Raw genomic sequence first — 12,763 nt, forward strand, 5'->3', positions numbered from 1 at the left:
CTTCAAACGAAATATACTATAAAAGCAGAAAGTGTTGTTCCTGATAAGCCTGTGCGTACTTCATAGGCTAATATGGGACGGCAATTACGCACTTGCATTAAGCTCCGTTTTCCTACAACGAGACTCAAATATTGATAGCCTATGCTGTATTGACATGGGAAAGTGCCTACTATGTACTAAATGATTTAAATGAGTCGATTTGCAGAAAATGTGAATTTGAATGATGCAAATTATCGTTCTGTATAAACACTATCAAATTATCGTTTTGTATAAACACTATATTGTCGCCTTTGATTTTGTAGGAACAATCTTAACTACGTTACAGAAGAAATATACAAACCAGAAATGCAAGTATTGTTTATCTATGCAGTAAAAATTACCATCTCGACGAATACGTGAATGAATAAATAAATAAACAAATGAATAAATAAATTCGTAATTTAATCAATCAATCAATCAATATTTAATCTTTCAGTCGATCTTTCAATCAATGAATTAATCACTTAATACTTTTAATACCTAGAAATCTGCCTCGGGCTAATATTCTTGGTGTAGCCTTGGTTACAGTTGTGTACGTGCTCACAAATATCGGATACCTGACGGCCATGACGTCATCCGAGTTGCTAGCGTCCAGCGCCGTAGCTGTGGTAAGTTGGCAAGTATGCTATATGTTAAAAGTGAAACGTTATAAAAGGTCTTCATCGACTTTAACGATAACAAGCCTTAAATGTTTGTGTTACCAATGTAATAAAAATTACCAAGTGTTCAAATTTTACTTTGTTTATTGCCCATTAGTATTGTTTATGATATCCGAGTCAAATTGAGAGGAAGGAAACTTTGATAGCTCGAAATAAAGAACGAAACAGGTTTGCAGGTTTGCGATTGGAATGGGACATTTTTAACGAAATCCATAGACATTACACTCGGGCATAAAACCAAGTACATGAGAGATCATAAATCAGGTGTCGATTGGTACACTGGACATAACTTTAGTAGACAGAGGTGCATTTTATAAACTTCGATACCTTTTGATTGGCATTGTATATATTGAGTTTAGTCAATCTTAATTCACTTTTGGCGTCAAAAGTCCACTCCGTCTTTTGAATAGCGGGAGATCCGCTCAATTTCATTCGCATCACACATGACCCTCACTTCTCCAATATTAGTTATACATTTAAAAGAATGTTTTTGAATTGAGCAAATTTTGCACACAAAAATCAGTTTCTTTTACATTTTGAAAAAAGTGTATAAGTTTAGGTTCGTAATCAAATAAAATACCTAAATTAAAAAAGTAAAAATTACAACGGTAAAATTATTGTACAACGTGGGTCGGCTATCATCACATGGTTGGTTATGAATGCAGGGATTTGATCCAGCTATGCTGGTTTACGTCAAATCTCTGCGCGGAGGTTGACCAATACTACTGTCGGCTAAAATACAGATCGGGTGCCCGAGAAAGACAGAGTATATGCATGCTTAAAATTTATTGAAATATTTTTTTTCTTCTCTCCCAGACTTGGGCTGATCGCGTGCTGAAATCTGCGAGCGTTATTCTGCCCATAGCCGTTCTCTTCTCAACGTTTGGAGCTGCCAACGGTTCCGTATTCACAGGAGGAAGGTAAGTGTGGAGGAAGTGGAGATGATTCGAAGTTTGGATTTACTGCGCAGCGGTTATCTCCCTTATCGGGAATTGGTAACAAATGAAGTGGTGAAATTCTTCGAGGTCTGTCAAAATGACTTGCTGTTATTTTGGCTTATTTGTACGTTATTTTACTGTTAAAATATAAAAGGAAAATACAGTTAATAAGATCATTACCAATAAAACGAAGAATTAATCGATCATTATCGAATGGTTTAAATAGTATTACAATGACGGAGATTTGATAACAGCTGTACATGGAACCAGTCAAATATATGCGCGGGTGTTTATATGCATGGTTGAATAGTATTTATGATTGTTAAAGATAACTTAATTTACGTATTAGTGTTGGGTAATGTTTAAATAGTATAAAAGATCTTTACGCTGAAATGAATTCACTTATTTGAGTTGGCACTACTTTCTGTGTACAGAGTCGTGTACTGCGCCGGTCGTGAAGGTCACCTACCAGAACTACTGTCATACGTGTACGTTCGACGACTCACACCGTTACCTTCCATTGTTTTTACGGTAAGCTGGCTTTTTGTGTAAATTTAAATCGCAAATTAGAAGTTGATTACTTTTTATAGTCCAATTTAATGCTAAAAGCACTAAGTAACACAATTATCATTTGCACCATTTCCTGGATGCTCTCTTCTTCACTTTGACAATAACTAAAATGTTCCTGTTTTGATATGTCGCTATTTCATGTTCATCCAAAGTGATGCATAGCGCCGCTTGTGATTTGAATGAAAAACTAAATAGTTCTAATCCTGCACTCGTTGTCCGTGTTTTACGGCATGAGCAACTCAATTCAAATGAATTGTCCGTCTTAATGCGTTTCTAATTTGTATTCATCATCAGCGTTTTTGATGATACCTGTTAACAACTTAAATGGTTCATTTTGGTATTTAGCGTCAGCGTGCATAGCGCTAGTGATGAATATCCTGAACCTATTTATTTAGCTCGATGGAATACAAAGCATAAGGCTTATTGAAGCGTTCTAGTATCCGTTTCCTTGGTAGAACCATGACTATGTTGTTTTGAGGGAAATGTTATGAACGACCCACTCGCATGAACAAAGCCATGGCCTTCCGCTCGTTAGGCGATTGTTTTTGTTTCATATTGCCAGTGATGATTAGAATACGTAACCTATTAATTCCTGGTTTGTATTCCTCCGCAGTGTGCCATATCGCTGGTGATGATTGGCATCAGCAACATCGGTCAGCTGGTGGACTTTTTCAGTTTCACGGCCTGGCTCTTCTACGGCCTTACGGCGCTGTCTCTGCTCGTGATGCGTTACACAAAGCGGGACGAGCCGCGCATCGTCCGGGTATACACAACATTCATTTTCAGGCTTGCATTTTGCCCGTATTCATCAAGCAATTCTTCTACTTTAGTCGAAGAATAAAGGCTATTCTTTAAATTGGAATATTCAAGATTTGCTTGAATTTTGAGTTAAGTTTGGCATTAACTGTCGCCACCTACATCTTTTTGTTCATGTGAAACACTCTGTTAAGGACATTATCATCAATGAAAGCGTGAGTTTTTTTTTCAAACTTATTTTTCTCGGTTCTATTCTTTATTACTAAGTCTAAGAATGGCTGGGCGAATACTTGCCCTGAAATTTGGGAATTAGCTCGATTTTGAAATAATTATCTGAATTTAACGCCTATTAGTTCATACATCGGTACAACGCTGTTTGCACCTACGTATTTGTATCTTTTTATGTTGTGGTTATCCGGATTAAAACTTTTCAGGGCTAAATCGTGTTAAATTCATAAATAAGAGAAAAAAGTAATGACTTAGAAGAATGAGGTGCACACACAAGTGTACAATGTACAAAAAATACATATTCGTTCATTGAGGACGTACCCATGCAGGCGATTGAATCCATGGAAAAAAATAATTTCAAAGTATATATGGTGCCTCAGAATAAATTCTTTCTTTCACGTTTCAATAATCACATATTTCTTAATAAAAAATTAACGCGAGTATGGAACCTGACTATAATAATACCACCCACCACCATCGTCACCATCACGACTGTCACCGCCACCACTAACAACAACAACAAATATACTACTACTACTACTACTACTACTACTACTACTACTACTACTACTACTACTACTACTACTACTACTACTACTACTACTACTATTACTACTACTACTAATAATAATAATAATACACCACCTACGCCGTTTGTTTGGACAAATACAAATAAAATGCTTACTGAAACAATGTATCGTGTCGTTCTGTTTGCACCAGCGATTAATAATTGAATACGTCACATGCCATTCGTGCTTTCAGGTTCCTATAGTGATCACCATTATTTTCCTTTTGTGCGCCATCTACCTGGTTATCGCCCCTATAGTGGAGAATCCGCAAATCCAGTTCCTGTACGCCTCCATCTTTATTGTTGGCGGACTGATATTCTACGTGCCTCTGGTACACTTCAAGCTCGTCAAAATAGGTAAGATAGGCAGATACTTGACGAGTTATTATAAATAAGAGCCGCTCAGTGAAAAAGGCGTCTTATGTATGTGCGTCCCAGATTTGCCTGTACAGTTCGCATTGCATAAATGCAGACAAAAACTTCTTTTATTAAGTTGTGCGGATCGCACAGGCCAATCAGGGACGACACATTACGCACATGCATTAAGTCCCGTTTCCTAGAGCGCGGCTAAACTACCGGTATATTATCTTAAAGTGGCCTTTTCACAGATTTGGGTTTGTCTTGAAGTTTGTCATTAAATGCTTTATATTGATAAATGAAACAATTGTTTATAAAAAAAACTCCAGTAAAATATCAAAACTAAAATTTAAATAAAAGGAAAAAAGTAACCCGCAGCAGGGCTCGAACCACTGACCCCTGGAGTCCTGGAGTAAAAGTCTACCATTTTGACCACCCGGCCACCCTTCCTCACACCGTCAGCGTTGTATTTTTTACTTTATATAAGCAATCCTCGTAGTTTCACAAAATATAACGACACCAACAGAACTCTCCAAATTATTCAATCGTTTCGCGTTGCAACGCTTTATAATTTTCAGAGTTTTAAAACGTGAAAAAGATGCATATACTGGCTATTTTAGAGCATGGTAAAAGTTCGGTATTACTGTTTCCTCACAAATATCATAACTAAAACGAACATTTGCGAATCTGAAACAACTTTTTTTCAATTTTGTCAATTTACCAAAACGTGAAAAGGCCCATTTGCATACTAAATAAATACAACAAATCTATATTCTTTCTGCATTTTCAATTTATTTCATACATTGGCGACCTTCTTCACGTAAAAATATACAAAATCATATTGAACGTGGTTACTGTAACTACAGCATCGCCCGTCGGGAATACATAGCATCAAAGACATTTCGTGATTGTTGCTCGATTATATCGTGGGATTATCGACTACGAGTACATTCAACGCGACACAATACAATGACAAGAACAGACAGTTTGTTAAGCGGCCCATCCACACACAATATCATTGACAATTTTATTGTCAACAATGAAGATTGGCAATACAATTGATAGCAAATGGATGTTATTGAAGACACCGTCAATGTATTGAGGAAAATCAGAGATCTCAAATATTTATTGACGCATTGTCAATTTTCTTTCTTGTTTGAATGATGGCCGAAGTACAAATGAACAAAATATTGATAATATTTGTGCACAATTGAGAGCAAAAAATGTCAATATTATTGAGTCAATAAAATCGACAATCATATTGTATGTGGATGGGCCACTTTTTATGCAACATTTCTTGTCAAAACATGTCTTGGCGATAACGTTTGTTTGTAGTGATTCCATTATATTTGACAATCATATTGTGTGTGGACGGGCCGCTTTTTATTCAACATTTCTTGTCAAAACATGTCTTAGCGATAACGTTTGTTTGTAGTGATTCCATTATATTTGTACAGTTATGGTCTTTGTCGATTGTCGAATTTATGTATTGTGGCGATCCCAATATGGCGAATGGGAACATTCACGCCTCGTTCTGATAAAACTAGGCAATCCACATAGGCTAATCAGGGACGAAACTTTCCGCTTTTACGGAATTTTTCTTTTAAGGCAGTCTCTTCTAATCGAAAATCCTGTCTTATCGGAAAGTGTCGTCCCTGATTTGCCTGTGCGGACTTGGCATGTTACTCTGTTACGACACTTTACGTACATTCATTAAGCAAAGTTTTCAAAGAACTATGCTTTTATAATGTGGCACAGACCGGGCTCCGTTTAGCTAACCGTCTTCGTATTTAAACAAGTACTGCCAAAATGTCCATTTTGCAGACAAGCTGACGATGTACATGCAGCTCTTTATGGAGATCGCTCCGCCACACGTCGAACCGGACAGCTAGAGACCAGGGGCCACGCTGCGAAAGCGCCTAAAAACAATCGTAACTTAAGTTGTACCTACGAAAAAATGTAGGTCACATTTTCTCATTGAAATTCAGTGATTTATTATGTATGTACTACATGCTAGGTTACAAATGTTCAGAAATTTCAAGAAAACCATATACTTGCCACTTTACAAACATTTTGTGCGCCCGCTGCTTGAATATATACGCAGGAGTGAGTTCCAATGTATTTTAAGTGCATACAATATATCGAACATGTCAAGAGACGAGGAATTGACTTTTAACCAGGTTTAACATTTATGGTATCGTCCTAAGAAATATTTAAACATTTTTGTCTCGATACAAATATACATGAACAGAAGAAAGTGTACGGCTATTATCAAACTATTAGTGGTTACGAATTGTGTCGACTATGTTTGTGTCTTGTTCTGTGAAAACTGGGCTTAATTCATGTGCGTAAAGTGTCGTCCCAGATTAGCCTGTGCAGTCCGCACAGGCTAATCAGGGACGACACTTTCCGCCTAAGGAGGGACTTCCTTGAAACTAAAAATACCATTAAAGCGGAAATTGCCGTCCCTGATTAGCCTGTGCGGACTGCACACTTTACGCACATGAATTAAGCCCAGTTTTCTCAGAACAAGACACGTTTAAACTTTTAACAAGTTATCTGTCTCAAACTATGGAGGGTCTTCTTCTGGACGGATACTCCAAAAACATTTTCTCATAAGCAGACATATCAAAAAGCGTAGAAAATATCGTGCTACGAGAGAAAACGATGTCCGTCTGCAGATGAGGCGGAGGAACTATTTTTCACTGTTTGATTACCTACTTTGGGACACTGGCTATAAGTGATCTTATGTATGAACTTCAATACGCGTTGAAAAATATTATTGTAAATTTCTTTTATTTCACCATTTGCAATCGTCTTATTTTATTATTTGTTCACACCTAAACTGATACAGTTACGTATGGAAAATTGGAAAAAGACGCCTGACCGGACAAAAGTTATACATGTAGCAGCGTGTTATCAGAAAATTGAATGTCACGCCTTTTTGTGGCTGATTCCAATCTCTTTTTTTAGCGTTACCGATTTTTATTATTCTATACTGCTATTCTTGTTGCTTGCTTTTTATATGTTTATGTAATGCGCAGCGACTTTTAACCAACGCTGTTGGCATGGAAACTTGTGAGCATAAACAACCATGATCGCTTAAGATTTAGAAATGAGGAGACTTCGCTTGAAAGTTCGCGTCTCGATCTAAATATTAATCATACATTCTAATGAATGCAGCATTATCATTGTTCTTATTTTGTTAATATATGTATTGTACATTAATTGCGTGCCTATATAATGTTATCACAGTAAATTATTGGTGCTATGTTAAACAGATTTGAGTATGAATTCCACTTGAATAATTATTTTCAAAAATTCAAACGAATTGTGTTGGTGTTATTTTTCCGTGTATACACGTGTTTGTCATACGAGCCACGCTCTGGGATAACTAAACGTCGTGCATGTGCGTTAAGTGTCGTTCCAGATAAGCCTGTGCAATATGCACAAGCCAATCAGGGACGACACTTTCCGCTTGAACTGGATTTTCGCTAAGGACAGACCTCCTTCAGACGAAAAATAGACTAAAAGCGGAAAACGTCGTCCCTGATTAGCCTGCGCGGACTTCACAGCCTAATCTGGAACGACACTTTTTTCACATGCATTGAGCCCGGTTTTCCCATAGCGTCGCTCATATATTTTTCTGTACAACATGCATTAAGGAATGGCACGGCATGTTCAACCACCCTTACACGGTTCCGATCACCTGTGCCATGTACGCTTTTTTATTTGCGTATCTAAAAACGCGTTTACAGTGTCTCGTCTTGTTTTCAACAATCCTAATATATAACTGATCATTATGATTCTCTCTATATTTTTACATCATTCTTTTAACCGAAATTAATTAACCCATTTATGACTAGCGTCCAGAAAAAATGCCTTGGCAAACAGCGCAGACCCAGATGAGACGCCGCATGATGCGGCGTCTCATCAGGGTCTGCGCTGTTTACTTAAAGGAATTTATGTAAGAAATATTCTAAATATATAAATAAATATACTAGACATCCCTAATTTTGGAAATAAATTGATCCAATTTAGAAGGATGGGAGAGTCCACTAGGCATAAAAGGGTTAAATCGGTTGGTCGTAAAATGAGGGGAGCTAGTCATAGGTAAGATTTACAAACGAGTTACTCCCCTTAGTCTACGATTAGAAATAATTTCAAAAACAAGTTAATATAAACTATATGTAATCACTTATAGTACATAATACAAAATGCCCTACTACGATCTACATAAAAATTCCAGGAACAAATATAAATATCGTAATGAGGCATATAAATTCAAACCTCTTTAAAATGGGCCGTGCTCTGTGAAAAGGAGGTGTGATGCATTTGCGTTAAGTGTCGTCCCAGAATTTGATAATAGATGACAGAAGTCAAAGCTCCCTATGGGCAATATTTTATCAGGTGAGCGAATGATATAAATTAATCTTAAATGAAAAAAACAAACATTCATAATTTAATGCAAATCCTATAAATTTGCTCCATGTTGTATACAACATTAAACAGTTAAAATTCATCATATGCACATGCTCATATTAAATATTTTTGCATACAATAGTATTTTACTCGATCATTTTCCATCATGGTGGTTGGGATTTGATGACCTTTGCTCGAAATGAGTGCAAATCACTTGTAATTAAGACAAAACGTTGGAGCAAGACAGATATAACACTCGCACATGCTATACGTTTACTGTTCCATTGTAAACAAAACCACATTACCATTTTTTTTGCTGAGAAAAAGACACGTTTGCAAGACGAAAATACGCGAACAATAATTGCTTTTGAAAACTATGTACTAGATTGTATATTGACGACCGATATACAAATCACGTCGTTCCATTAACACTGGTATAATCAAAAGTGCCATAGCCTGGTCAAAGTCAGTCAACACTCGGGTTGAAATAATAACTGCAATCAAATAGGATCGCGTTTATGTGATTGTTAATGCCATCAATGATATTTTAAAATATATTGTTCACATTAATTACTGCAATGTTATTGGAAGAGACATGATCAAATAAATTTCAGCACATTATATCAATTCGCGAATGCAATTGACGATTGGTAAACATACACAACTATGCACTCCGATTATATGTGGTTCATGTATGCACTGTAAATATTCATACTGGTATGTTGCAATCTGATGTATGGTCTTTTTGGTAAAGAAACAGTATTAACCGACACTGTTGTTCTAATAAACACGTTTTCATTATTTTTATTCAACATGATATTGTTATCCTCAATGCTTAATAAAATACAACTCATGGGGTTAACCTGAGTTGCAATGAGTTTCAATGATGCAAATTGTTTTGCGCATTTGTTTAAAGCTGTGCAATGTTGATAAGCGTTATAAAAAAAGATAAGCACAATAACGTTACGGGTTTATTACGGATGTACTGCAGATTCGCATATCACACTTTTATTAATGTTTATTTGGTGGATAATTTCCGGTCGTAAAATGTTTATAGATTTCCATGGAAAAGAAAACTTCACCCTATTTTTTTAACCTAAGGCCGACTGACACATTTGCAGTATATTATGTACGCGGCGTCGTTAACGTCAACATACGCAATTTAACTTATGCTTTCCTATGGTTTATAGAGAAATATGAGTGTATGACAATAAATAGTTTCAAACAGTGAACATTAACAGTGAAAATTATCGATAATTTTCATTATTACCTGATGTCTTATGTAAATGATAATTAATTATTTTTGGCTATTTCCTCGAAGAAAAACAAATTTGCAATGTTTTAAACTGTAACCGGTGAATATCGAACTGTTGACCGGTCAACAGTTTGAACTGTTGCCCGCTGGAATAATGACGTCATTTCGTCGAAAAAATGACGTCATTTTAAAGTTAAACAGTCAAATTTATTTATTTTATCGATTACTGTTGTGTGTAAATAAACATTTAGTTTGCTGTTATTTCGATGTTGGAAATTTGATCAGGTAATAAAACACTTGTTTCATGGATGCTTGGTGAACAGTCAAAACTGTTGTACCTCGGTATCAGGGCTGACATTTGGAACTGTTGCCCTCGGCCTATCGGCCTCGGGCAACAATACCAAAGTCATCCCTGATACCTTGGGAAACAGTTTTGACTGTTCACCGCGCATCCATGAAATAAGTGTATACTGTTTTTTACTGTTAAACTGTGAAATGACGTCGTTTTAATGATGTTACGGCGTCATTATTATATCTAAATTAAAAAAACAAACACTTTAATAATCATAATTATGTAAGCATAAAATAAAAAGAAAATGTGTTGGATTTGGTGAAATATTGATTTAAATACACTCGTGATCATAGAAAAAAATAATGAGTTAAAGTATTATTTTCTTTGATCACTCGTGAATTAAAATCAATATTCTACCATATCCAACAAATATCCTCTTTAAATTGTTAACTTATCGACGATAAATGACAGTTATACGTTTATTTAGAAAATGCGGATAAAATATAGACGACAGTAGCGATTGGTGATACACAATATCGCAAGACATGTGTGAAAAATATGGCTGTATTATTGAGCCTCGCTCTGCGCGAATGGGGTTTAAAGCATTTATGCCTAGTTGACTCTCCCATCCTTCTAAATTGGATCAATTTATTTCCAAAATTAGGGATGCCTAGTATATTTATTTCTATATTTAGAATATTTCTTACAGAAATTCCTTTAAGCAAACAGCGCAGACCCAGATGAGACGCCGCATCATGCGGCGTCTCATCTGGGTCTACGCTTTTTGCCAAGGCCTTTTTTCTAGACGCTAGGCATAAATGGATTAAAGCATGTGCATAAAGTGTCCATATGCGTAGAGCAGTCCATACAGTCTAATCATGGACGATACTTTCCGCTTTATCTCGATTTGAACGAAACCTATGATGAAAGCGGAAAGTGTCGTCCCCAATTAGCCTGTGCGGACTACACAGGCTAATATAGGACGACACTTTCCGCACATGCATTAAAGCCTCTTTTATGAAAGGCTCGTATTATACCTAGGGTAGCTGTGTTTTCTGTTTTCTTTTTAAACCCGTACACCGACCGGAAGCCATTAGACTCCATCTCTTTATCGGACGTGAATCTCGCCCACGGAAAGCGAGATTTCGTCTGCACAGTAACCGGAAACTCATTTTCGCAGAATCTCGCGATTAAGTCCAACTATCCGAACGGTCAGTTCCGCAGCTCCACGTAGTCGTACCTGTAACCCTCGGACTGCTCGATCGCGAACGTGTCAGTGAAGTAAAGGTCGATGAAGAAACCTGGCGCAGGCTAATCAGGGACGACAATTTACGCACATGCATTTAACCCCTTTTCACAGAGCACGGCCCATATAGGAAACTGACCGACGCAAATTCCTCATTTTTTTCCAATATTAGAAGTCATAGATATCACATCTTCACGAAAAGTCATTAAAAAAAAAATACACACACATTTCATGAAGAAATAATTGCAGCTATATGTCTATAGATATTATAATATAAAATGGACTGTACGCAAAACATAATGACGACGATACATTTTCTCTAGAAGCATGAAGGTGAACAAACAAAGCAGAAAAATATATACATGTTTATTCAATCTCGTGCAAAGTACAAACACGAGTGTCAACAAAATATGAGAATAATTGCACGATTGTTTATGTGGTACCCTAGGAAATAATTAATATCGGAACATGAAAAGGGCATTCACTCTTGCAGTGTTAACCTTAGATTAACCAGCGCTAGTATATGTTTTAATTAAGAAATCGTCAGTTAAGACGAACTTCTAGTCTACCGGATCACTTATTCGCCCACTCTTTCATGATTTCAGATGAGTTTACGCAACGACATTATGGAATGGCGTCTAATTACGTAAACGACTTGATTTGCTTTATCCCTCTTCTCTCCAGACGGCGAGATAATTCGCGTTAACGATTGATACCTACCAGAAACACGGACATCAAAGCGGACCGAGTTTTACGGCCTCGGCAGTACCGAGATTGCAGGCCCTATACCATTAACGCGCAATGAGCGACCCGGCGTCCGCTTATGCTTTATCAAAGGTGGAGAGTGGGAGATTGTAGCGTTTTATAGCCGCCGCAAATCATAATGCCGCATACCCAGGGCTTGTTCTATAACGCAAAACATGCGGGGGATCAAAACCATAGTTATGTTTCTGTTTGTATTTTATTGTTTTTTTTCTTGCTAATAAGGTATATGTACATGAACGCAGAACATGTAAAGACTGTACTTGTATCTCCTCATCCAAGCATTAACTAGTATACATTGCTAAAAGACAATAATTGAATAGGCAGATACATTATAATAGTTAGTTTTTGTGGATGTTGTATTACCAGATCTATACATCTGCGCCTGAATCATTTTTTCCCTTAAAAGAACTGGGTTGCACACAAAATTAGCACAATAGGTCAAATGTACAAATGTGTAAAAAAAGAGTAAACATTAAGATGTTTTGTTTTAAGAAATGGCATGCCGTCTATAAAGATTGCAGCTAAATCCAGTTGTATTTGTAAGTTTTCGATCAACAATTGCTGACCTGTAAGTACATATCAGCTTCAGATGACGCCTGTTTGATGTAACACTGAACTGTAATGGAAAGTACTGGTCGGTTCAAACGTACATTGGAAGTACATGATGC

General features: G+C 36.7%; 1 protein-coding gene across 3 annotated transcripts in view; it reads left to right on the top strand.

The window, feature by feature from the left end:
• LOC127843600 (b(0,+)-type amino acid transporter 1-like) overlaps nucleotides 1-7,442 on the top strand; it is a 48,594-nt gene extending 41,152 nt beyond the window's left edge. For all 3 annotated transcript variants that reach the window (XM_052373282.1, XM_052373285.1, XM_052373284.1), the window contains exons 8-14: nucleotides 303-347; nucleotides 524-647; nucleotides 1,515-1,618; nucleotides 2,071-2,167; nucleotides 2,820-2,969; nucleotides 3,953-4,115; nucleotides 5,940-7,442. In XM_052373282.1, the coding sequence (XP_052229242.1) occupies nucleotides 303-347; nucleotides 524-647; nucleotides 1,515-1,618; nucleotides 2,071-2,167; nucleotides 2,820-2,969; nucleotides 3,953-4,115; nucleotides 5,940-6,007 (751 nt within the window). In that variant the 3' untranslated portion in view covers nucleotides 6,008-7,442. The remainder of the gene's footprint in view (nucleotides 1-302; nucleotides 348-523; nucleotides 648-1,514; nucleotides 1,619-2,070; nucleotides 2,168-2,819; nucleotides 2,970-3,952; nucleotides 4,116-5,939) is intronic.
• The last annotated feature ends 5,321 nt before the right edge of the window (nucleotides 7,443-12,763 follow it).

The sequence above is a fragment of the Dreissena polymorpha genome, chromosome 9 (genome assembly GCF_020536995.1).
Source record: "Dreissena polymorpha isolate Duluth1 chromosome 9, UMN_Dpol_1.0, whole genome shotgun sequence".
NCBI classification, from domain to species: Eukaryota; Metazoa; Mollusca; class Bivalvia; order Myida; family Dreissenidae; genus Dreissena; species Dreissena polymorpha.